The sequence below is a fragment of the Acanthisitta chloris genome, unplaced genomic scaffold (assembly GCF_000695815.1).
Source record: "Acanthisitta chloris isolate BGI_N310 unplaced genomic scaffold, ASM69581v1 scaffold22455, whole genome shotgun sequence".
In the NCBI taxonomy this organism is placed as follows: domain Eukaryota; kingdom Metazoa; phylum Chordata; class Aves; order Passeriformes; family Acanthisittidae; genus Acanthisitta; species Acanthisitta chloris.
In genome coordinates, this window is record NW_008675625.1 from 511 (window position 1) to 27193 (window position 26683).

At 39.7% G+C, this 26683-nt stretch overlaps 1 protein-coding gene across 1 annotated transcript in view; it reads right to left on the reverse strand.

Moving 5' to 3' along the window:
- Window positions 1-5767: 5767 nt before the first annotated feature.
- LOC103803294 (chromodomain-helicase-DNA-binding protein 7-like) overlaps window positions 5768-26683 on the reverse strand; it is a gene marked incomplete at its 3' end in the record, with an annotated part of 32015 nt that continues 11099 nt past the window's right edge. The window contains exon 2 of the mRNA XM_009075841.1: window positions 5768-6189. Within this exon, the coding sequence (XP_009074089.1) occupies window positions 5768-6189 (422 nt within the window). The remainder of the gene's footprint in view (window positions 6190-26683) is intronic.

Below are 26683 nucleotides of genomic sequence, written 5' to 3' on the forward strand. Positions count from 1 at the left end.
CAGTGTGATTTGTTCCAGGCAGTTAAGTGCACCCACTTTTGACTCAGCCTTTCCACTTTCCAGCAGAACACACTCAGGCCATTCAGGAATGGTGTTAGGCTGCAACAATTATCTTTCCACATGGAACTACAGGCAGGTAGAAACACATTCTTAGGGACTTTGCCATTACCCTTAGGTCTTCCTAGCAATGCTCAACTCTGGATGCACGTCTGATAGTACCTTCCAAAACTGGCAACAAGGAAGGTGAACTGTAATATACACATTTAGACAACTATCTCTCGTATTTGTTTTGACATGTGCATGAACGCAAAATTTAGCCAAGACCCACTAGTGACAAGCCCATGTCCAGTCCCAAAACAAGAACAATCAATCTAGGAGAAACTGAAGTAGTATTTGCTACACACAAAACACTAAAGCATTTCAAAACTGTCAGAACTAGTCCCTCTGTTCAAGTGATACAAATACTGACATTTCAGGCCAGGTGTTTTACAATCTAGCTGTCCAATACCACCTTCTGGTTCTGTCCTCTTACCCAGAGGACTGCACAGCATACTGACCAAAGGGAATCAGTGAGAAGAACCTGCCTAAGGTCAGTTGAACAAACAACGTGAAGGAAAGTGGGCTGAAGAGGAAAACAGTAAGTAGGACAACTGGAAAGAAAGCTTGAATTACTATTTGAGAACAGTATCCAAACTCTGACAAAGTGTTTTGTGTCAGTTAGTCCAGCAGCCACCTACAGAGCTAGGTCAAACTCCAGGGAACCTACAGGGCCAAACCATCTGACTCAAAAATACCCCCAACATCATGGCATGCTTTGCAGGATTAGGAGGGGAAGTAATTAGACTGTATGTTTACATTGTGCAACTACTTCACCTGGTCTGAGCAGTTGATAGATCTGTTGATTAGTATAATTTATGACAACTATCATGACTTGGATGATGTTTTTTTCTATAATTCTATGATCCAAAATAAGTCAGACTACTGATTCCTGTTTTAGTGTTTGGGAACACTGTCCTGTGACACATTCATGACAGGAACCTGGCTTAGACAAGCATTACACATCCACTGTGGAGCATAAAAACAATTTAAGAAAGTAATCTCACCCTCTCAATATGTAAGAGATGTGAGAGTTACTGGACTGCCTTACCCAAGGAAAATAGTTGGGTTTTTTTACAGCTCCTAGTATAATCAAAACTTTTGTGATATATGAAAACTGATTAAAAAAAATGTAGGAACAACAATGGGACAACATTTTTTCCAGCCTGAAAAGTCAGCCAAATTACTAAAGAGCTTTGGTAACAGTGAAGCCTACCAGGCCTGCCTGCAGCACAGGCAAAGGTAAATATCAGGCAGCTGGGCTGGTTCAAGAGGGAGATGAGGACAGGTGTGAACAGGAACAGCCTCAGTGCACATTCGCATGGAAATCTCGCTTGATTTCCTGTTCTCTCCCACAGGCAGCCCCTTCCTGCCTTGCTCAGGATGATCTGACCTCGGGAGTGGAAATTACCACCAGTGCCTCGGGACCTCTCTTCCTGTCCTCCAGCTCCCCAGAGTGCTGTGTCCTGCTGTCCACACCATTCCCCCACGCAGCAGCCTCTTCCCACTTCCGCGGCCAGGAGCCATCCCCTTTCCGATACAACAAACAGCCAATCTGTGCGCCAAAACAGCCGTCTCCACCTCCCTCTAGAAGCTGTTATTATGTTCATGCTTAGCACTCCCCTTGTAAGCAGCAACCCACTCACCCTGCCCTGCATCCCAGGCTGCTGCTGTGTGTGTGGGAAGGATGAAGAGTTTTCCCTGCCACAGGAAACAGATATGAGCAGCCCTGCCAAGCACAGCACACTGCCTTGAGGAGATGGGATGAGGGGAGAGCTCCTGAAAAGAGCTGCCATTTGGCCCTTGCAAATAGTTACTGCTTCTCCCACTGTAATCAGTGGCCACTCTCTAGGGTTTCATAGGAAGTGGCAGGAGAGATATCAGCTGTGCTGCAGCATGATCTTTGCAAACAGGTGGTCCTCATCTCCTCCAGGGACAGGCACAGGAGGAACAGACATCTGAGCCATGACTCTGCAATTCAGTAGGATTACTTGCCTTTCCCTGTCCATCTACTTTTGGAAAAATCTGCCTGCTTTGCACGTGCCTGCAGCTGGCTCCAGAACACTGAGATCCCATATAACAGTCGCACCCACACAGTTTAATGAAGACCCCTGACTTGTGAGCCTAGGTTTACCTACATTTTGCTTTCAAGCGTGACTCGTTTGCTCCACAAGATATTTGTTTTGCAAATGTTTTTTTTTTTCTAGCCACCACTGTTACTTGTCTTTCTGTATTGGAAGGACTGGGCTAATATTCATTACAAGTGTAGTAGTAAAATATTATTGTGTGATCTTTCTTTCACTATGCCGTATAACATACTAGCAGCCCATCTGAGTGTTTCCTTGCTTTTTAAGATGCCAAAGGACACAATCCCAGCAAGCATGAAATTAATCAGCTTCTTCCACTCTGCCATCAGACCTGTCCCTCACATAAAGGTGCACGTCAGGGAGGCAGGCTGCCCATTTTGTCACAACTTACACCAAAGATAGCAGAGATGTGAAGGATAAAGTTTCTGGGTTCCTGCTGTTGTTTGTTTCATAAAAGGACTACACTGTTAGTCAAAATTGGAACTAAAATAATAGTTATGAGCCATATTTATGCAAAAAATGGTCAAGATAATTAAGTAACAGATTTTTTATCTGTATGTATACTTTCATGCAGCCTGTGTCAAAATTAACTATCAAGGACTCATTATGTTCTATCCAAAAACTGTTGCTCTTCAATATATACCTAACTTTATTTACCTGAATTTTATATGACTGCAAAACTCTTCTATTGAAACTGGTCAGCTTATTCAGGAATGAGAACCATTAGTTATGCACAGCATTTAGAAATCTACAAAAATCACACTAGTCCTTTCAATGCTTAGAAGCAAAATACTAGCAATATAAGCAGCAGTAGTAAAGACATGCCAGATACTAACTTTATGAAAATATTTTACTTCTACATAATCATCCATAATCTATATTAACTTGCATTAATCTCACTCATCTCAGCTACTGTAGTATTTCCTTTCCTGAGTTAGTGCTGCTGAAATACTGTGGCTCATAGGATTAAACATTTGGACTGTTGATTTATTTAAAAACTCGATTCACTGATCTGTCACTGGACAGGTTCCCCAGTCTGTGATCATGCCAAAGTAAGCAAATTTCTTTCACCGACATAAAATTCTTTGGCAGCACCGCATCCCAACACAGTCTCAGAGTTCTTCAAAGAAGCTTGATACTGAAGCTGACAAGACCACAAAATGAGAACCACCTTGTTTTCAAGAGAGCATTTAGTAACAAGAGACACAAGCCCATTATGGGAAAAGTAGGACTTTCTCCACACTCCTGAGTAAGCATAAGGAACAGCAGATGCTCTTAATGCTGCTCCAAACATGTTTCTCTCACAGGAAAAACATCAGGGCTTAGTACCTCCTGCAATACTGTAAGCGACCTAGCCACGTAGCAAAAGAAGCTGTTGCATGGGAAAGAAGATAAAAACTCTCCTACAAATACAACTAAGCAAGCAATGATTTGTTCTTTCAAAGGAAACACTGCTCCTTTAATCTGCATGCCATGTCCCAAAATTTAGAGAAGACACATGAAGAGATATCAGGATGGAGTGGATGGAACAGTTGTCCAGCACAGTCACAGGAACTCATGCATGTCTTCTGAGGCAGATTAACCATGGCTTATTAAACACAGCTTCATTGTAACCAAGACTTTATAAAACTGCAGTAATTGAGAAGTCCTGCAATAAAAGTTCATTTTACTTTTTGGTGGTAAAAACTGCTGGGAGATGCTCAATACCATGTATTACGTGGCCTGGTCAGCCTTTAAACCTATGAGTCCAGGGAACTGGAGCATTTCTCTTAGGAGGAAAGGCTGAGGGAGCTGGGCCTCTTTAGCCTGGAGAGGAGATGACCAAGGAGAGAGCTTATTAATGCAGGTAAGTATCTTAAGGGTGGGTGTCAAGGCAGTGGGGACAGACTCGTCTCAGTGGAGTCCAGTGGCAGGACAAGGGGCAGCAGGTACAAACTGAACAGGAAGTTCCATCTGAGTATAAGGAAAAACTTCTTTGGCAGTTGATAGAGCACTAGAACAGATTGCCCAGAGGCTGTGGAGTCTCCCTCCTCGGAGATACTAAAGACCCGCCCGGATGAGATCCTGTGCAACCTACTGCAGGTGAACCTGCTTTAGCAGGGGGGTGGACAAAGTGATCTCTAGGGGTCCCTTTCAACCCCAGTCATTCTGTGATTCTGTGAAAAGGTTATTTTAGCTGATACAGGATTTCAGTTTCAAAAACACATACCAGGCGATATGTAACTTAAGAGTTTCTCTAAGCTGTGAATTGCTGCTATGTATGTAAACCCAGTCCTTAGGGAAATCTGCTACACAGCTGAAGTAACTTCTGCAATAGGGCTAGGCTGATCAACTGTAACTTACTGATCAGTTAATATAACCTGTTCAGACAACACTTGATTTTACCAGCCAGTGTTCATAAATTCTTCAGGAAACATCATCTCTGCTAACACTGAAACTTCTGTGTCTTGCTAAAGGAGCAGTAGCATCTTGCTGTCCATGCCTCATTTAGCCATATAGCTGGATCAAACCTAACCAATAGTCAGTCTTGTAGAATATATGCAAAGCTGATTCATTAACTGCAATTTTTAAACCCTAATACAAATGGGTTTTACAAACTGATTTGGATTAACCAAGTCTGGCTGTGCTTCCATCTGGAAGTTATATTTTATAACGCTAGCCACATCTTGAAAAACAGATTCAGATGTTTGGAACAAATTCAGAACAGTTGTAAGAAATTCTAGGTACAAATGAAAAAAAATACTGAGCTTTAATGTCTTTTTCCTCTCAGTTTTCTTTCAAGTAGGCATTTATAACCACAGTGTTTAGGGAGTTGAGGGGTAAGGAAAGAATCTGTGTTATTATCTATGACGTATTTACTCATGTGTAACAGCAGTTTATCCTTTCTCATACTACTCTGTAGCATTTTCAGCCTACCCTGATAAAGGGACATGATGCTGAATGAAAACAGTTAAGAAACAGGGTTGAAGCATCTGGTCTATCCACAAAGGTTTTCTGCTAGGAAAACTGTCTTTACATGAAACAGCAAAATTAATATAATCCCTACAGTGAGGATATATCAATATCCATGCAAAAATGTCTTTTAAACAGCAGAGCTTATAGCCCATGGGCTGTGTCAGTACAAAATAGTGTCTGTAAGGGCTGCACAGCTTACAACAACATGAAGTAGCTAACTTCTTTATTCAGAGAAAAATAAACCTTTTTACTCTAAGCTTTCATCGCTGAATTTGGTCCAACCTACATTAATGTTGAAGCAATTTAATTTCTTGATACAAAAATATACACAAGGACAGATGAGCACCAGGAGAGAAAGAGTTAGTTTTGAAACCTAACACACCCAGAAACTCTCCTGCCTTGAAAAGAAAAATTAACCTTCTGCCTTTCCAGCTTGCTTAAAATAACTGTGAAGCCATAAACAGGAAAGCCAAACAAGAGAAATGTGCCCAAGTTTCTCAAAAACGTGATGTTGTAGATGGTAGAAGGCAAACGACAAAACAAGATTTCCTCTCCACCCACGCCATTTAGATGCTCTAGAAATCCCACAAACACACAGTTTGATCACACACAGAAGTTTCCTGACTTACCTAGCCTTTTTGCTGGTCTTGGGTTTTGGCGTGGTATTTTTTGCTTTCTTTTCCTTTGGCTCTTTAGGGGTCTTAGGGACTTTGGGGGTCTTGGGTTCCTTCTTTTCCTTGGGTTCTTTAGGATCCTTCGGTTCTTTTTTTGCCTTGGGCTTTTTCTTTTTCTTCTTCTCTTCTTGGGAGCAATCCACTGAGTTTCTGCTTAGATTCTGGCTGTCAAGTCCCCCAGGAAAGTCTTCCTTACCAAAACCTTTACTGGGACCTTCTGCAGCAATGTGATTGTTTTTCTTTTTCTTTTTCTTTTGCTGTGGCTGCGGCTCAATCGATGGCAGATAATCATCGCTTTTCACTAGCTGGGTATTCGGTCCACTAACCTGAGTCATATCCGGCACTGGTTTCTCTAAAAAGGGTTCCGATGGAGAATGCTGAGAGAGATAAATAGAAATAAAATTGTAGATTGGCAACTGTGATTTCTAAAACTTTGCTCTTTTGGAGCATGAGGTTACAGAGAGAGAAAAGCACAAGATTAGCCTATTGACAAGATTCAGCGTCTCTGAAACACTGTGCAGTAAACCAGTACAGAACAAAGCTTTTTGCAGTGAAAACAAAAGCAAAATGACCCAAAAATACTGATATATCAAGGTTAAAATTATTCTAAAGTTTGCATATACAGTGGAAATATAGAAAATACTTAGTCTTCAACATTTAGATGCAAAAGGAAAGCAATTGTTATTTCAGGTATTTCAAAATAGTTGTTACAGGTATTTCAAAATTGTTGTTAGAAGAATGAGCAGCATGTTACAAATTATTCAGTTGCACTAGAATTTTGTCCTTTGGGGAAAAATAGAATTGCTAAAGTTTGTTTCTAGAGAAAATAAAGTATATTCACAGGCTGTATTTATAAAAAATTAATCAAGGCAATTTACATTGGTTCAGCTCTGACTGGAGGTATTTTGATCAGCATATGAAGGATTATGCCACTTGAAAACGTAATATAATGTTAAGTCAAAGATCCATAGCTCCTAACTCATAATCGAAACAAATTTGTTCCTGCTCCAGACTGGATAGAGAACTACCTTCAGTGTTTATGAACCTGCATAAACATCCTATTTCAAAGTGTTTCGGGTTTACACTGGAGTACAAACTACAGGAAAACCTATGTATTTTACACAAACGTCAAGTGCCTGGACTAAAAGCATATTGGATATATTTGCAACTATTTTCACCTTAATGGTTCTATTCTACACGAAGATCCATGAGTCTGAAATGAAAAGATGTCTAAGCTTTACCATGACTTTACAGCTTTAACCTGCTTTTCCTCCCTGCCTGCCCATGGTTATAAACGCAGGATGACAATGCTTTTCAAGAAAAGCAATAGTACAACACCCTACTGATGCCTTTCTTGCACCTGCATACATGGTTAGACCACCTTCCTACCCTCTTTCTCCTCCTTTTATAAATATACTCTTTAAGATTATAGCAAATCAGAATTTTACTTCTAGGAATAGCAGTGCCTATGTAACTGTTTGTGATGCTCTTTACATTTCCTTTTCTCCACTTTTTATTCAAACTGCACTTACCTAGAAGTGGCAAGTGCAAATGAATGACTAGAAACCCAACCCTTGAGCACAAGGAGAACTGACGGGGGCACACACACCCCTACACTTCAGTCACCTGGATATAAATGGAAATGCACTTAAGGAAACAAAATTCTTGGTATCAGTACACCAGAAAGTGAACGCATGTGTATCTTTCCAAATATATTAATACAATAATCTGAATGTAAACAAACTGAGCTAGTGCAGTCCTAACTCCTTTCAGCACTTCCTCCCAAAACCCCACTGTGCCCTAAATACCCTCACACACTCAGAAGCCACCCGAGCAGCAGAAGGAGCAAGGCCATCAAGAAGTGAAGACAATTTTTTTTTGCTGTTTTGGAGAGGTCTGAACAGCACACACTGTATACTACAGTTCTTCATGGAAGAGACAGGACAAGAGTGAAGGCCTGAGTGACAGACTGAAGGTCTGGGTCTCCTTGGCTTATCCAAGAACTTCCAGGATGACTTCTGCGTGTTTCTGTCCTCCACCTGTTTATTAAGATACTTTTCAGTGCAACAGGGTCTTTTTAGTGCAGTGGAGACACCTCTAATGCAAACCTCATGCACCCATTGCATTAGCACGACACCAGTCAGCCTCACCTCAAGGCCAGCTCATGTTAGGCATGCTGAAATGTGAAGGAACACCTCTACTAGAAATCTGTAGTCATCGTTAACATTTACATCTCCATGCTGTAAAGGTCACAAAGACTGAATATCTGTATAGAAAATGTTGATCTCAGAAAGTCAGTGATAAGAATGAGTTCTACAGTCCAATTACACATTATATAAAATAGAGATCTTTTAAAATGTTCTAATTGGTTCTCAATTTGGGGTGACTATATTGAATGTCTACTCAGATTTCTTCTGTGACACAAGATAAAACTGTCTTCTCTGTACCTCAAGACTTTTATGTACTTGTACTTATTCTTAGATAGGAAAAGACAGGAATATTACACAGATCACCTGTAAGTACTTCTTAACTCCAGGTTCTCAGAACAGTACTTTTAACCTACATTTACCAAGGCAGTCAATATATTTCAGTATTATCTGCTATTTCATATCTCATGCATTTTGCAGAGACCTCAAGTGCAAGTTTCCCCCATTTCCTCCCTGAGCTGTCCACTGCAATACTCAGTGTTCTTTTAAAATACTGGTCACTTGCTGTGTCTAAACTGTAAGAAAATTAAGTTTTCCTTTCCATTATTTGTAAATTTTTTACTCAGCAGATACCTTGTATTTGGCACTTCAGTATTTGTTTACCATATTAAGAGAGACTTCTAGAACTACCTAAAAGCTCTTCCTCTTCAGCATATGAATCAGACAAGTCAACAAATATTAAAACCCACAAGAAATCAAGTAATACCATGTAAATTTAATTCGATAAAATTTTCAAGGTTGCACCTTCATTAGTGGTATGACTGTGTCACTGAAATCAATATGAAGTTTCATACATGCTTGAGTATTCAAAAAAATGCATCCTTGTCTCTTTCTAAGATTTATAGGTTGAATTGTTTGTTTACTTTAGAAATCTGAACTAAGAGTTGTAAGCAAATCTGAAAGTAAAGCTTTCCGAAACTCCACAACGGTAATGCCAATCCTTCCATTGTTTGACATTTGTAGTTTACACCTAAGGTCTGGCCAGAAGGTAAAGCAGTGAGAATAGCAGTGTTTGCTGCCACACCATAGAACCACCCAGTAGTTCAACCATGCTCTGGAAGATGTCGTCCTGTGAAAAAGAACCACAACTTGCTCTGGAAGATGTCGTCCTGTGAAAACTGAGATTCTTACTACCTCAAAAACCTTATCCACGAGAGTCATTCTCAGGCTCTAAAACAACTTAAGACTATACACTAGTCTTAAACATTATGCTCGAAACAAATATAAAACACCCTCAAACTTACTGTCTTTTATTTACAGTATCAAGCTATGTGCATTACCAGGCATACTTGCTCTGGAAGATGTCGTCCTGTGAAAACTGAGATTCTTACTACCTCAAAAACCTTATCCACGAGAGTCATTCTCAGGCTCTAAAACAACTTAAGACTATACACTAGTCTTAAACATTATGCTCGAAACAAATATAAAACACCCTCAAACTTACTGTCTTTTATTTACAGTATCAAGCTATGTGCATTACCAGGCATAAAAATTAAAATACTATGGTTTTGGTTTGTATCGTTCACAACCTCTGAAACACTAAGCTACAAAAAGCCAACTTTGCCCTAATTAGGCTTTGGTTGTATTTCCTATTACTTGAAAATACATTCCTTTTGCCACACAACATTCCCCTTGCATTTTGGCAGATTTTGTAATTCACTTCTATGTGATCTTCTAAATTGTAGCACTATTTGAAAGAAATATTGTGATTACCTTTATTTTTCTAGGCAGTCTGTGGCTACACTTATGCAATATGCTAAAACCATTTATCCCTAACCAACAACCCCACATTGCTCCCTAGTGTGAAGCTGTGTAGGAGCAGCACAAATCTAGTGAGAAGAGGAGATCGGAAGCAGCTTGAAAGATGCATTTTCTTACCCCAAACATGCTCTTTCTTAAGCAGGGAGAAAAGGAAGAACAATGGGCTTTAACCATAAATATTAGATTAAGCCTACCACAGGGAATTATTTCAAATAGTTCCACTACTTTAAATCTACAAAGGATTAGCTCTAGTTACAGGGTCACAATTTCTAACGAAAAAAACCTATTTTCAGTTTATAAAATTTAAAAAATATGTATATTACAAGTTTTTACCAAAAGACCTGAAAAAATTACCTGCATACTTCACAGAAAATGCTTCTCCTGCTGCTTTTAGTAATAACAAAGCCATAATTTAGTATGTTGGTACAGAATTTAATCTTCCATGGGAAAGAAACCAGTGGAGATTAAACACAAATAGGTATTCATCCTATTTGATATTGCAGCAGAATTATTTTTGGTATTATTTGAAATAAGGTGAAAAAGGTGCTCAAAAATATTGGTGTGTTTACTAGACCCACATCTCTTTAAATCTTTTAGAGAAAAGCTGTTTTTGTAAACATTTAACAAAGAACAGATGGCCTGTTTTAATCATGCGAAAAAACCTGGAGCTCACATTAATGCTCCTACCAGCGACTACTGGGGCTAGTCACCTCCCCAACCAGCATCATGGCACAGTCCTCAGTAATAGCATTTAATTTTACAATGGACATTTTCTCATCAGTCCCCACTGCTTGACAGTTAATCAATGCTATTAACATGCAATATCACAATGCAGGACACTCCTAAAGATCACATCTTATCAGAGATAAAACAGAGATTCTTCAGGAACTCTGAAGAGTTAAAATCATTTGTGGCTCAACAGGCTCCCCCAGCATTATATGCTTTTGCACGGCCAGTATGAGCCAACAACAGCCAAGGAAATAAAAACGAAAATGCTATTTGAAAAGCTGTTTCTAGAGTGAAAAAAACAATAAAATCTCACTTTTCTGGAATTCAAACTTACTTTTAAGGTTCCAAACAAGCATCACCAAGGCCCAAAAAATTAAAATCTAAGCTGCCTGCACTTCATTGCTGCTTACACCTTTAGAGCTAAGCTCATTCTCGGCAGCCCAAAGCACAGCTAGCTGTCTCAAACCAGGCCTGCTTTGTGAAGTAGCAAGATGGGCAGGATGGAGGATTAATCCAGTGAGGGTGAGTGGCAGGGAGGGAGGTTAAGGAGGAGAGTCTTTCTGTTGCTTGAACAAGGACTGAACCACAATCAACTGTACTTAAGCACTGAAAGCAGCTGAGTGTCGCTTCCCTAGCAGAGCAGCAACTTGAGCCAATATTGAGCTTTAAGAAGGGTGAAGCAGGAGCAGCAAAGTATGTGACGTGACTCAGCTAACTTTGTGAAATTTAACCATGAGCACCAAACGAGTGACAATTAAAAAAGCACTCCTTTTTTAGCAGGACTACTTTAATTTCCCTCACAGGTATTTCCAGACTCCCATGCCTTTGCCATATTTTAATAAAGGTCTACTGTAACCACGGTCTATTTAAATTTTCTTGAACTTCAGTTTAACTAAGTTGTCTAACAGTAAGGCAAGTGCTCAGTCAGTTCCCACTGACTCCAAAATGCAGTATGATCTCTATGCAATGGATAATTTCAATCTAGGCAAAACATTACAGAATATTCTCATTTGCAGCAATTGCAGTCCTGTCAAATTATTGCCTTCACATTGGAAAAGTTAAAGCAGCAACCTGTGACCAAAGAAATTTCTTTTAAAGCAGAAGACAGACTACAATGTTGACTCTGGCAGCAGCTCTACCTACTGCCAGAGATCACTCATTCTGAGTCTGTATCCTTCCTGATGGCACAGTCTGAAAGCTGTTAAAAGTCATCACATATTGAAATCTCTCCATGATTCTTCCTTTCAAAGGTTAATGAAAGGATTCATCATCCCTCTGGATTATTTAGAATTAACTACTCATCTTGACTATGCTCCAAACAAACGATTTGGAAAGTTTCTTCAGCATGTCTCTACACATTGCTTTGCCCCTGCAATTCTCAACCTGTCTCTTTGACTCTTTCAGCATTAGGCTTCTCTTGGTGCTCCCTGGATGCGAAGCAAGCTTTGTCTTCTGACCTCTGCAAATACTTTCCAGACACTGTCCATATGTAAAGCTCATGTACCAGTAAAAAACTCCCAAGTAAACAGGAATGAACACCCCTGCCAAAACTCCAACCAAATGCTGGTACCTACATTCAACAACAGCACAGCTGTACAGTATTTTTTCCAATTGCAGCTAAAGTCCAGGAACATCCAAGACTATACTCACACCTGCAATTCTTTCAAAAATCTGTTTTACCAATCAGTTCCTTCTCCGTTATTGCAACTGATGATCCCTTCACTTTTCTGTGAAACTACTACCTTGAAGATGCATGTCTTTTTTACTGTACTATATAAGAATACTTAGTACTAAACTTAAAATATTTTGGGGAAGACAATGCTGTTTAGAAACAACTGATAAATCGGTGATTCGGAAACTCCTCTATGAAAACTGTAGTTCCAAAGTGACAACTTGCATTTATCAACCAACAACTGCTGTCAGTGATCTCTGCAATAAAGGGAAAGACATCACACCAGATGAGAATGAAAGAAGTCTATTCTGCAAATACGCTTGACAGGAACCTAAATTTCTTGCCATACATCTACAAAACACAGATGAAAGTGTATGGAAAACAAAAGTTCTCTTACTACCTTCCTAGCAAGACATAACTTGACAATTAAAAATCATCTCTGCATGAAAAAAAGTTCCTGTTTTAGCAAGTACTGCTGCAGTATCACTTTATTTCTTAAGCAAGCCTTAGGACAGAATGGAATATCCTAAGAGTATCCCAAGTCATCCTGCTCTGCTAATATTACTGGAAACCTGTTAAAAACCAGGTACAGCTACTAACAAGTTAAAACTTGCTGATTTGAAGTTTTTTGAAAAACCATGAATCAAAACAACTAGAATCTTGATGCCAGCAGCATCCTGTGGAGTGGAAGTTGATTAAACCCCATCTTTAATGCCCTCTGCCACCACAGCAAAAGTACAATCATTGCTGATTTGGTGGAGATGAAAATGTCACCCAATTACTGTGCTTAGAAGAATAAAAATATGCTATGTAAAACACAGAGTTCCTTAATTGAGTCTCAGCACAGCTACAGTATCCAAATTATTTATTTACTGGTCATGTACTCTGTGGAGTAACAGAGATTACAAAATTTGGATGATACTAATGTGGCCATACAAAAAACAAACATCCCATTATATTTCACAGTAATCATATGTAGCAACAGTGTTCTGTGCTCAGAGAAAGTGAGACACATTACTAAGCCTATGGAATACCAGCCAGTGCAATGACTGCTAATGGTTTGTTCACAGCTCAAAAAACAACTGACTTGTCCCATAAGAGAGCTACTAGGCTGCTGTTCATCGGTCAGTATCAACATCAGTTTTGATCAGGCAATTCCAGACAACTGCCACCCACACAGTAATGAAATGTGCATGCTCCAAACTGGATTTCCACGCAGGAAATTGCAATAGCTACCACATGGTTTGTATGTAACTGCTGATGTGATGGTTTACGAGACAAACATTTTATTAATACTTTGCAATAATATATACTGACTTAGCAGTATAAGATTGCTCCTAATGCAAGCAGGGCAGGTCCTAAATATTACACAATGGCAGCCAAACTCCACTCTATCATCACCTTGTAGACTGGTCAAAGAATCATGGTTTTGGCAAGTTTTCACTCATTAGGTACTGAATTCTACTGGCAAAACCTGTATTGCTCATGTTGACAGCTTGCCTACTTCAAGCCTGCTTTCCCTGCGTGAGCACAGTCAAAGGAAACTTCACCTGTGCACTCCACTATCAAGCAGAAGACATGTCAGAACTTTCTGAAGGGCCTGGACAAGTCTTACGTGGAGTGGCTGAGGGAGCTGGGGCTGTTTAGCCTGGAGAAAAGGTAGCTCACTTTAGAGACTATCACTCTCTAAAACTGCTTGAAAGGAGATTGTAGTGAGATGGGGGTTGCCTCTTCTCCCACGTAACAAATGACAGGATGAGAGGAAATGGCCTCAAGTTGCACCAGGGAAGGTTCAGATTAGATATCCTAATATTTTTTATTTATTTCCTCCCCCGAAATGGTTGTAAAGCATTGGAACAGGCTGCCCAGGGCAGCGGTGGAATCACCATCCCTGAAAGTGTTCAAAAAAGCACATGGATACAGCACTTGAGGACCAGGTTTAATGGTGAACACAGTGGTGCCAGGGTGATAGCTGGACTTGATCTTAAAGGTCTTTTCCTTCCTTCACAATTCTACAATTCTGCCATGTAACATCTGTATTTTAAAAATGCGTGTATTTGTGAAGTTATAAATGCAGCTATCAAGATGTTTAGTGCTTACTAGAAAATTCCTTGGATTAGAGAATATCCAGGAGATTTGCTAACAGTCTTTTCCAACCCCTCTAAAACAAGGCAGTGGCTTCTCATCTCCAGGCAAGACAGGGGAAGTCACACAGTAAAGTTAGAACATGTCAGGATGAAACAGTTTCCAGAGGACCTAGTACAATACTTCCATTTCTCCAGTAAAGAGGGAATAAGGGAGGAAACATCTGCACACGTTCAACCAAAACAGTACTAATTAAACTGCTATTACAAAATACATAAGCATTATAAAGACTAACCTAACATTTTAGCATATATACAGGCTGAGTTGCTGCTCTTGGGCTTGCCTCCACATTTCCCACAGCCCTTAAGCTTCACTGTGAAAGCAAAGCAGTTCCTCTAAAACAGTAAAATGCAAACATCCTCCTCGTGGGCACGTTTCACAGCCACACTTTGAAATCCAAGGTCCTGAGGGGAAGAGAGAAACTGTACTGCCCGGCACACACCACCTCCTCCCTCTGCCCGCAGAATTGCCTCCTGAACGTCAAACACATGAAGATCCATCCTCTCTGAAGGTTAATTCATTCCTACATCACCCTATTGCCATCACCATAGCTTATGATGGTCTCTGGTACAAACTATGATTTCCACTAAACACCCTGTTCTCTACCCAAAACCAGAAAACACAACTAACCAGTCCTGACTGACTTGGCATATTAAGAACCTACAATTGCCCATAGCAATTAAAGCAATAAATATTCTTTAAAATTTTGTTTTTCTACAGAAGACTTAAAGTTACTCGGAGAACCATTTTAAGAGAGACCTTAGATCACATCTACTTCTATCAATACATTTCTCTACTGTTATCAAATCCAAATCACAGTGACACACAGCAAACAGAGAAAATCAAAGCCCAGCATACAGGGAGCAAACATTGGTCCTTCTGACCACAGACAACCGAAAAAGTTCCGTCTGTGCTTTCACTGCTGCAAGCACCAGCAACAGCAAAAGCCTTAGACACCACAATAGCAAGAGCATTTCTGTTCTGGTATTTTTTTCCTACCACCCCTTCCAGTCTCACAAAGAGTTAACAGGAAAACTTAGTTAACAGGCTATAAACGTTAAGAAATATAAGGTGAAAGATAGGTAAGATATTCCGTATCTTATATGTTTACTTGAGAGATACTTACTATTAAAAAAACATACAATGTGTATGTGTAATGTGTAAATTCAGAAGTGATCGTTCTTTTTTGACTTGCCAAACCTCTAATAATGTATTCACTATCTGAATGAAGTATATAAACTAAACTTCATCTTCTCGTAATTTACAACAAATAAAATATACTTTAATCTAAGGAAGGGAGAACAACAACAGAGAGAAAAGCAGCACGTTTGATGTGATTTTGTTCACTAGATTAAACTGAAAACTTCCAGGCCAGGAAACATTTTTCTCCTGCCTGCTCTGTAGCGCTGAAGGATCAAGTAAATACAAGCTACAGAAACACCACCTGTCTGATGAACATCCTGTGAGCCCTAGTCCATTGCTCGCAAGGACAATGCTAATGCCTTTCAACAATGAATCACAGAACCATAGAATATCCTGAGTTGGAAGGGACCCACAAGGATCACTGAAGCCAGACAGTCCCAAGAATCACACCATGTGCCTGAGAGCATTGTCCAAACGCTTCTTAAACTCTGGCAGGCTTGGGGCTGTGAGCATTGCCCTGGGGAGCCTGTTTCAGTGCCCATCCTCTAGGTGAAGAACCTTTTCCTAATATCCAGCTTAAACCTCCCATGATACAGCTTCATGCCATTCCCTCAGGTTCTCTCACTGGCCACCAGAGAGAGGACATCAGTACCTGCCCCTCTGCGTCCCCTCATGAGGAAGTTGTGGACTGCAAAAGGAGTAAAATGCTATAAAGACTGTTAGGAAATACATTAGGAGCAGCAATAAGCACAGACAGGAGCCATGTGGCTACAATTATGCACTGCCCCAATCTAATTACTTGGCACCACTACATGCCTATGTACTTTTTCACATCATGCCTATGCCAGCTCTATACACTTCAGCAGATGCAGAAAGGACTTGAATCCCTGAGTTTTTACTCCTGTCCCTAGAAATGAGGTCCTAATGAAACCCCACAATACTTCCACAGGACCACCTGTAAGTATTTTTATTAAAACACACTCTGAATTCTTCCATGGTTTGCAACAAGACGTTTCTCAATTTCACCAAGATATCTTGCAGATACAAGTATACCACACTAAGAAAAGTGATCTGAAAGCATTAGAAAAAACACTACCAGCACAGATATTACACTTTGGTTTCAGTTTGGAGCTTAAACTAGCCTAAAACAACTTTTCCCATGTTTAATTTCTCTCTAACCTTGAAGTTTGCTGACTTCTGATTCAAAGGGCCTCATCTCAGAATTTCTCCTCAAAAGGCCACGTTTGGTAAATGTGTTCCGATATCGTAAGATGATGTCTGGTACATCATCAACCTGTCTCTGCTGTTTATATCTATTCCAAATCTCAAAAGTGTTTAATTGTTGCTGTTTCAATCTCATAGTACAAGCAAGCATGCTTAGTACTAGAAGATTCATAATTTAAAATTATTTATAAATTAACTTTTTGTATTGACATTCCAAATGCCATTTCCTAAGTCACGGAGAAGTACCACATCCTGAGTGAAAAAGAAACTCAAAAATTTTATTTCTATTTTATTTCTATTAGGTGTCCCTAATAAGCTGGAGTGACTGTCCTAACCTATTTTTATCCAACATTAAGCTGTTCTTGTCCAGCAGAAATTCAAAAGGTTTGTTCTGACACTGGCCCATGAGTCACCCTGCAAGTGAAATAAAAAACACGCAATGTTGTCTTGAAAAAAAGAGTATTTAAAGTTCATTGTGACCCTAAGAAAACCCATTGTAAATTATAAACATGCTTCTGTTTTTTAAAATGGCACTCTAAATTATTAAGTATTGAAAATGCTCAAGGAATAATTGTTGATAGTGTCATTTATTAAACAAATTTAACTTCCTATTACATAACTTTTTACAACAGTATCCCTAACATACAGAGTGACTCTTCCCTAGTTACTTCCTGAAATGCTGCCTCATGCAGTTTACAGGGTGGATGAGACTCCTAGATTAAACCAGATCTGAATGACTAAGATATTATCCTGAAGAGAAGACATATGTTATCTTGAAAACTTCAGTACAGAAAAGGGAAAGACTGCAAGGAGTGATGAAAGCAGTGAAAGTCAGGCAAGATAATTTACTGTCTTTTCTTCCACTGAACTCTGACACTTTGCTATTTTTTTTTTTTGTAGGGAGTTTTGCTATGCTGGGTTTTGTTTGGGTTTTTTTTTGTTTTGTTTTTTTCCGTTTCTTTCAAATTACATACTCATTTCTTCCTTTTCTTTCAAATTACATACTCATTTCTTTCTAACACAGGTCTTCCAGCAAAGGACTTGGCATGGACCCTCTTCTTGAGAAATGCTCACCCATGACCACAATAGAGTACCTACTTGGAAAACCATAGGCTTCAGCATCAGGGCAATACAGCCCAGCACAACACATACAAAGAAGCCCCAAATCCCATTACTGTCACTCTGGCCTCAGGCAACTCCCTATCCCTCTGTCCTTGTTTACTCATATGTAAAATGGAGAATTACACACACTGTAGCAGAGTTTAGAAGATGAATTATTTAGTGTTTGGTAAAGTTTTTGTGTGTTATGATCAAAATTACCATTAAAGGAAGCTCATTTAGCTGTTCCTCACCAAGATACAAAGACACTGTAGGAAGAGTCAGCCTGTTTCGTGAGATTCAGTGATATTCATTACCAGGTTTACTGGATGATATATAGTTAACAGATTATCAGGCCACACCTCAAATAATAAAACCAAACTAATTAAATAGCTACTAGTGTCACAGAAAGTTTTCTGCAGATAGAAGAAAGGGAACAGAGAAAACACAGTTGCATACACAGATTACATCCTATTTCACAGGTAAAACGAACATGCAGGGTCAGTCCTACTTGGGATCTTTCTTAACTCCAGCTTTGCAGCTTGCTGTCATTCTGTAAATGCAGTCATTTAAAATATGTGTATTAAATTGCACAGTTTAACATCTTCAGTAACTTAGTTCTTTCTTGATTCTTACTTTCAAAAAGTATATGCAAACGTTACAGCCAAAGACTTCTTGATAACTGTAGATACAGATCAGGCAGACTCTGCAGATGGTAACAAAAAAGTACAATTTTCTGGATGCCCTCATCACACCCCTCTTTCAGAGGCATTGATGCTTACTGATCATGGGACACCTCAGGTCTTTTAAGTATGTGTGGAAACAACAAGTGTTAAAAGCTACTATTGTTCCTTATATACATATATATTTACCAATATATGCACATGTATTCAAACATTTGAGTGTTTAAATTGCTTCTACTGACTTCTGACACCCTTCCCAAACTACAGCTGTTTCTACGGTCACTTTCCAATTATTAAAAAAACCTAAATCAACCTGCAACAGAAAAAAAATGGTCAGCTAAATCATGGCAGTTGTTCCCTGGTTACATACTCAAGAATTAACTTTTGTCATCCTCTCATGGAAGAGACATCCAGTCCCCTGGTTAAATAACTTCTAGGAAGATAAAACAACATGATGGAAAGGCAGGTTTTTTCTTTTCTCTCTCCTGTGTCTAAATAAAAAAGGAAAAGAACTTAAAAAACCAATTATTTGTGCAATGGTTTTATTTTGTTTTCAATACACTCCTAAAAAGTTATGGAAAAGCAGTAATTCTAGAAAAGTCTCTCTGATTAACCAGCCTTTAAACACCTATAGTTGATCAACTCATGGAAATCAGAGGGCAAAAGGTACAATATATCTTCAGCAGAGATGCATTTTACACCAACGACACCTATTTTATGAGAGAAAAACTACTAAAGATTTAATGATGCCAATTAAAGAAGCCAAGAGTTTGCATGGCTCAATGGCTGAGTCATAGACCTTTTCCGTGTAATAGGTTCCATTATAGTCCTGAGCTCAAGCTGTGGGAAGAGGATTGCAGATGAGTAAGAGAAATTAGTATTTTAAAATATTACTGCAAAGGAAGGTGTCCTTTAAGCATTATGCAGCTGTGTCTCTGCCAGCAGCAGAGCAGCTTGTGCTTACTCACCATCCTAGTTTTAAGCGAGATGCTCAGAAACCTGTGGACACCTCACAACTTCAAAACACTATCACACAAAATTAAGCCCATCAGCACAGAGCCCTCTCAAATGTAATTACCATTTCATATACACTTCCAAACTTGAAATACTTCAGTACTTGTAATTGTCTATGTTATTATCCCTGACTTTTTGTATTGATTTATATTTACATAAATCAAGGTAAGACTATGTAACTGAATACTAAAGTAGTTTGTACTTAACTATAGGATGGCTGTAAACAACTGGTGTGATGTACAGTGAGGCAAAGAAAATGAAAATGTTGAAGTGCCTCTCAAGATCTCTTCCAGTGAACCCAGGGAAGTCTTTGTGCCATAGTAAAATATTGCACAAAATTCTGACCATCCACATCAATGACATTTATACCTCAGACACAGGTATGGATTAGCCTGACGGAGAAGCCTAAGGGGAATTTAAATGCATAGAATCACAGAATTTTAGGGATTGGAATGGACCTCATAAATCATCTAGTCCCGTCCCACTGCCATGGGCAGGGACACCTCCCCACTAGACCAGGATGCTCAAGGCTTCATCCAGCCTGACTTTGGACACTGCCAGGGTTGGGGCATTATCTTCCTTGACAGCCCGTTCCAGTGTCTCACCATCCTCACAGTAAAAAACCTTTCCCTAATAAACTTACTTTAGATAGATTTGTTATTTTTTTTTAAACACGGCAGATCCCAATACAGGAAATAAAAATAATTACGATGGGCATAAATTTAGGATAAGAAAGTCCGATGCCTGTTCCAACATTCAAAGTAATCTGGTTTAAGTAAGAATTTTTTTTAAAAAGGAACATTGGGAGCAAAAGCCAAGTGCTATTTAAACTGAACTTTGCTAAGGTTATGAAAAGCATTTCACAAGATGGTACATCTGACAGCTGCAAGCTCAACTCAATGGCCCAGATAACCTTTATATGTACTTTACTGCTAATGAAAAAAAACCCAAACCCACAACCAAACAAAAAACCACAAACAAACAAAAACCCCACAGAAAAATCTTGTTTACATTAAAAAAAAGTATTTCAATAAATGCAAACATTGAACATATTAGTTGAGAAAAGAGTTAAGTATGCTTAGAACAGCTATTTACATTCAATGTTCTAGGGGAAGGAAGTATCTATCAGGCAGACTAATAGAGCTGGTAAAACAACTTTCTGTTCACAGAAGTTTTATCTTCAAACCTGAATTAAGGGGTTGGTTACCCAAAAAGCTTTTAAAACTACACTGGCCAATACAGCCATGAACACAACCTGAAGTATTACCTCCTTTATAAGCCTTACTTCATACACATCCTCAAATCACCACAGCTATGACTACTCAGATACCTCTAAGAAAACCTCTGTAATTTCAAATATTTGTATTTATAGCATTTTTTCTTTGGCTAGGAACTGTCTTTATGTCCTGCCTATCACAGAAAATGCAACAGTGCTGTTTAAAACAGAAAGGGATACTTTTCAAATAAAGATGCCACAGTCCCAGTGTCCTTTTGTAATAGCTTTTCTATTCCACGGCCTGGACAATTTTTCCACAACATTGCAAAAGTCAGTTTTATTTTCAAGTACTCTAGATGACAGAGACTTGAGAAAAGCACAGGTAAGTAATTTATTAAATTACTGGTCATTGCTTCTTCATTTACACAGTTATATTACTCAACTATAAGTGATGTACTTGTAAGGAGTGGGTCGGTGCTGGAGGTGCTGGTATCCAATTGCTGGGCATGTATCTTAACTCACAACAGGAATACTGCAACTAAAAAGGCTCCTGAGAGAATTTTGTCTCTTTCTAATGTTGTGTTGGAAAACATTTTCTTCAAGACCTTCCTACACATGACATCATTAATACAAGACATCAGAATCAATGAAGATACATGAAAGTAGAACAAATTCTTCCCTCAAAAAAAAAGGGAAAAAAAAAGAAAAAAAAAAGAAAAAAAAAAAAAAGAATTCTTTTCTATTGAAATCACCCCAGAACTCCCAGCCTGCTCTGAGGGCTCTCCAGACCAGTTAATCAACAAGCTCCTCCTCCCATCCCCACCCATTGAGACAGTTCGGTGGTTTACAGAAGTGCTTTGTTTGGGGCTAAGTTTGATACAAATTGGTGCAAGAGACACTTAGAAGAGACAGAAAGTATCAAGATCTTCTATCTTTTTTACACCTATTGGTAAGTATATCAGAGTTAGGCTGTTGATCACCGAAAGAACACAACCTGCAGATCACACTTCAGCTACTTACAACCCATGTTACCTTGTATACATATTTTCCTCTCACAATATTTTCTTTACTTCATTTATGAACACAAGCATATACTTCTTCAGCATCTACAACTCACAGAACATACTTCAGAGTTAAAAGGAAAATAAACTGATCAAGATTTTGATCGAGATATAAGTAACTCTGTATTTGTGACTTGCAAGAAATAAACTGGTGGTCTTCCAGAATCGAAGTAAGGTAGATATATTCATGTGCACTGCTAGTATTTTTTCATGTATTAGTCCCACAGTTCTCCATGAGAGTTTTTGATTATCCAATTAGACATCATCAGTAAACACCTTTAAATGCAGAAAGCTACTTTCTGAAGCTGTAGTGGATTTATTTTGGATAAACTAGAAGACAAAGCAAAACAGAAGACTATACTCAAAGGCTTTTTGCCTTTTTGAGGACTCCTAGGTTGCAATGTAGGGTGTAACCAATAGTATGTATTCTATTATCATCTTCACAAGCTGTTAAAGCAGGTGGGGCAGTGCTCGTTATCTCCTACCATAACTCATCCCTGATAACTCCCTCAGGAAGCTCTCTCTGTTTAATGGGCTGTCAGGGACTCACTGCATGACCCACAGAATTACATCTCCCATTGTGAGATGCTTCACCCCAGGGGGAGGAGCCAAGCATTCCCATCTGGATATAAGCTGGGGTTTGGAACAGCACAAGGAGCCCTTACCTACTGGACTCCCAGAGGACAAGACCTACCACTGGACCTTCAGGTGAAGACCAGATCTACAGGATCACTGCTCCAACACACCCATCACTCCAGGAGGACTGCAGCCACCATTCAATCGGACTACTACTACACCCTGACTGACAGGGTGTCATGTTGCTTTCTGACCCTGTCAGTGGTTTCTTTTTGTATTGCTGCATTTGGTTTTTTTTTGTTCTCTCTATTAAATTGTATTTCTGACTTGGAGTCTCTCACTGGCTTACTTTCAAACTTGTACAAGGACACACAAACACACAGAAGTCAAGCTGACACTCAAGAAAGTGTGCAGAAGCTGAGGAACAAGCAGTGTTAACTCTCCCCAAAGTAGGACTTGAGGCAGGCACCCCTCAGAGCACCAGGCAGATGTGGAGAAGCCTGCCCAGAGTGGTGGGAGCAAAAAAGGAAGGTTTGTGTCCACCTCTGAAACCCCAGGCGTGTTACCCATCTGCACATTTCCACCCTTTGAAATGGAAACAGTGATCAGGTTTGCTTGCCCCACCAGCAAATTTCCACTGACTCAAATTACTCACAGGTTCTCTGATGGAAGCCATTAAGAGACATGGAGGGTACATATCACAGGCTAAACCCATATTTTTCTGAATGGATTACTAATACTAACCTGTCAAACTAAGGTAACTGTGGTTTCATGCTGACACTTTCCACTGCAAGACTCACAGCTCAACAGAAAGGCCTCAGTTATGCCCAGTTCCCTTCAAATCCAAAGGCAAATATAATGTGTAACAAATGTAACATTTTTAGTATATGTTCTATTCGGCCTTTCTGTGTCCTTTCTAAAAAAGGTGGCACTGTACAATCCACTGGGTGGACTCCAGGTGAGGTGAGGATACACTTATTATGAGACAACACAGAACCCCCCACTGAAGAGAACACAGAACGGCTTGGGTCAGAAGAGACCTTTAAAGGTCATCTAGTGCAACCCCCCTGCAATGAGCAGGGACATCTTCAACTTGATCAGGTTGCTCGGAGCCCCATCCCACCTGACCTTGAATGTTTCCAGGAATGGGGCATCCACCACCTTTCTGAGGAACTCATTCCATTGCTTCATGACCCTCACTGTAAAAAAATCATTGTATCTAATCTAAACCAATCCTCTTTTAGTTTAAAACGATTAGCCCTTGTCCTATCCAACAGGCCCTGCAAAAAGTCTGTCCCCATCTGTCTGGCAAGCACTCTAAGTACTGAAAGGTCACAATAACGATTCCCCAGAGCATTCTCTTCTCCAGGCTGAACAATTCCAAGTTCTCTCAGCCTTTTCTCACAAGAGAGGTGTTCCAGACCTCTGATCATCTTCATAACTGCCTCTGGACTCACTCCAACAACAGATCTATGTCTTTCCTGTGCTGTGGACCCCTTATCTAGATGCAACAACACAGGTGGAGCTTTGTAAGAGGGACAGAATCACCTCCCTCGACCTGCTGGCCACATTTCTTTTGATGCAGCCCAGGATAAGTTCGGCTTTCTGGGCTGCAAGCGCATTTTGTAAGGTCATGTCCAGCCTCTCATCCACCAGAACCCTGAAGTCCTCCTCAGCAGGGCTGCTCTCAATCCCTTTATCCCTCAGCCTGTACTGATACCAGCGATTGTCCTGATGCAGATGCAGGACCTCGTACTTGGACTTGCTGATCTCATGAGGTTCGAACAGACCCACTTCTTGAGCTCCTCCAGGTCCCTCTGGATGGCATCCCGTCCTTCAGGTGTGTCAGCTGTACCACACAGCCTGGTGTGCCCTGCAAACTTGCCAGTGGTGCACTTGATCTCACTAAGTCACTGACGAAGATACTGAACAGTACTGGTCCCAGTACGCTTTTCTGGGACAGGGGGTCCCTGCACTTTGCTTTACACTGAGGTGTAACTGCTGTCATTTACGACACCAGCCTGAGCAGATCCTGTCAGAAGTGAGATCTACATTACACCACAGAACCCTGTTCTGTCAAATTCTCCCCTCACCTTTTCTAAGACCTCCAAGCCTCTACTACTGGAGATGTAATTCTCCCTATAAACTTCCCCTATGTATATTGTCGCTTATCATACAAACCTGCTCTCCTTAATCAACTTTCCCAAGCCACTTAAAGTAGCCTGCAGGGGACTTCAGAGCTGTACAGACCGTGGTTTGAAAACACCAACTTTAAGAAATCCTAATGGATTTCTTAATCATGAGAGATGAACTCAAAAGTTATCAACAGTAATCACTCTTTGTCTCTTGGGCTGGGAAGACAGCAGGTCTCCATAAGGCCTTTTCATTGCACTATTTTATTAACTTCAATGTGACAAGGTGGTCTTGAAATCACAGACTTGTTAAAAAACCTTTGATGTTCTATTTGCTGCCCAAGATCCATTCATGTAGAAGAGCCCAAGATACTTCTCTAGTTCTATAGTCACAGCAAGAAATGAAAACAACCTTTGAATGTTTTAGCTATGGCATGTCACAGGTAGGCCTTCCCCCAGCTCGTCTTGTAACTGAACTGAACAGTTAAATCAGAAAGTGTCATTAGGTTGGATATTCAGAAGAGCTTTTTTACAGAGAGAGTAGTCAGGCATTGGAATGGGCTGCCCAGGGAGGTGGTGGATTCACCATCCCTGGAGGTTTTCAAGATGAGACTGGATGTGGCACTTAGTGCCATGGCCTAGTAATGACAGTAGGATGGGACTCGATGATCTCTGAGGTCTCTTCCAACCTGGTTTATTCTATGATTAGAACTGGAGTGGAAAGAAAAAGAAAGAAAAAAAATCCCACACTTCATTTTCTATGAACAAACACCTCATTTAGTAGCACAAAATGAGACAACTCTTCATTATAACGTTTACTCATACTTTAGTTCTCCAACCAGTTTGATTAATGCTGTTCTGTGAAACACAAAATTCCTTTCGTGTAGATATCTTTAGTATCCTAGCTCCAGCTGTTCTTTATACAACCTATAGTAAAATGTAAAAATCCCTACCCACACGTCTTAAATCAGACATGCCTACAGCAATATCAGGTGTAAATTTTGTTTTATATCATAACATTACAAAATAACTGGAGAGCTGCGTCTAAAGCAATCCTTTATAACTCACCCCTCATTGCCATAACAGTTTCTGAGCTATGTTTCTCAGAGCTGCTGTACAGTGCAGCAGGGAACTGCAGGAACTGCACTGCCATCCCCTGCTCACCACTGCTGCAGAGACCTCCCAAGCACACCCAACAGCAACACTGGCAACACAGACACCAAACAAGCAACCGGTGTCAGACAGCAAAGATTCCCTGAATCCCAATCTAATGCCTTAGTTATGGAGCTACCTGGTTTTCAACAAGGTTTCCTGAAGTATTTCAAATGAGGCCTGCAGAGAGAGACACTTAGAACCAAGAAGTCTTCCAGCATTGTAGGCGTTTAGCCCTATGTCCACATCTGGCAATGCTTGCTCCACTAAACATCTGCAAGATCCTGTTAACAAACTGAGTGAGATACAAATAACTACAAAGACCAAAGTTTTAGACTAGTTTATAGTGACTGCATATTTCATACACAGTTGTACAAGTAAACTGTGATGCCAAAATTTTAGGGTAAGGTGTCACTTTAAATTCAAACATGCACTGTGCAGTATAAGCTTCTCACTATGTTTAGCAACAACTGGCTGGTACAGAAAGATTTCTTCCAAAAATAAAGTACTTCATATCATTCAGTGCTCACATGTAACGAAAATTACAGTATTATCACAGTTATCAGAGTCTTGCAGGGCCAAAAAAGATATGAAGTACCAGAATGCAAGTAGACAGAGGGCCATCTGGAGACAAAGGAGACGGAAAAGGAGAGTGGAAAAAACAGAGTTCATATTGACTACTAGGTATCAGGATGTTTGTTAGGAAGCTTGTTACGAGTCTTCTCTTTTCTTTCGTGAAAATTACATCCAAAAATCTCTCCTCAGTTACTGTGGTCATTATGTTCTTTTGGTTGTGGGAGTTACAGAGACAATAAAACACAATTTCATTAGTACAACTAAAATGGACCAATTTTTTTCTGATTCAACTGATCATAAATTATTCAGTCTGCTTTAAGACAAAGTCCATTGTAGGTGAGCATACATTCCTTTCGGGAACTCTTGTATTATATATGAAAATATACTATCTGATTTAAGTAACATGAGCTCATATTTGACAAAATAGAAATTTATATTTTAATATAAATATTTAAAAAGTGGAACATGAAACTTGAGTGTTT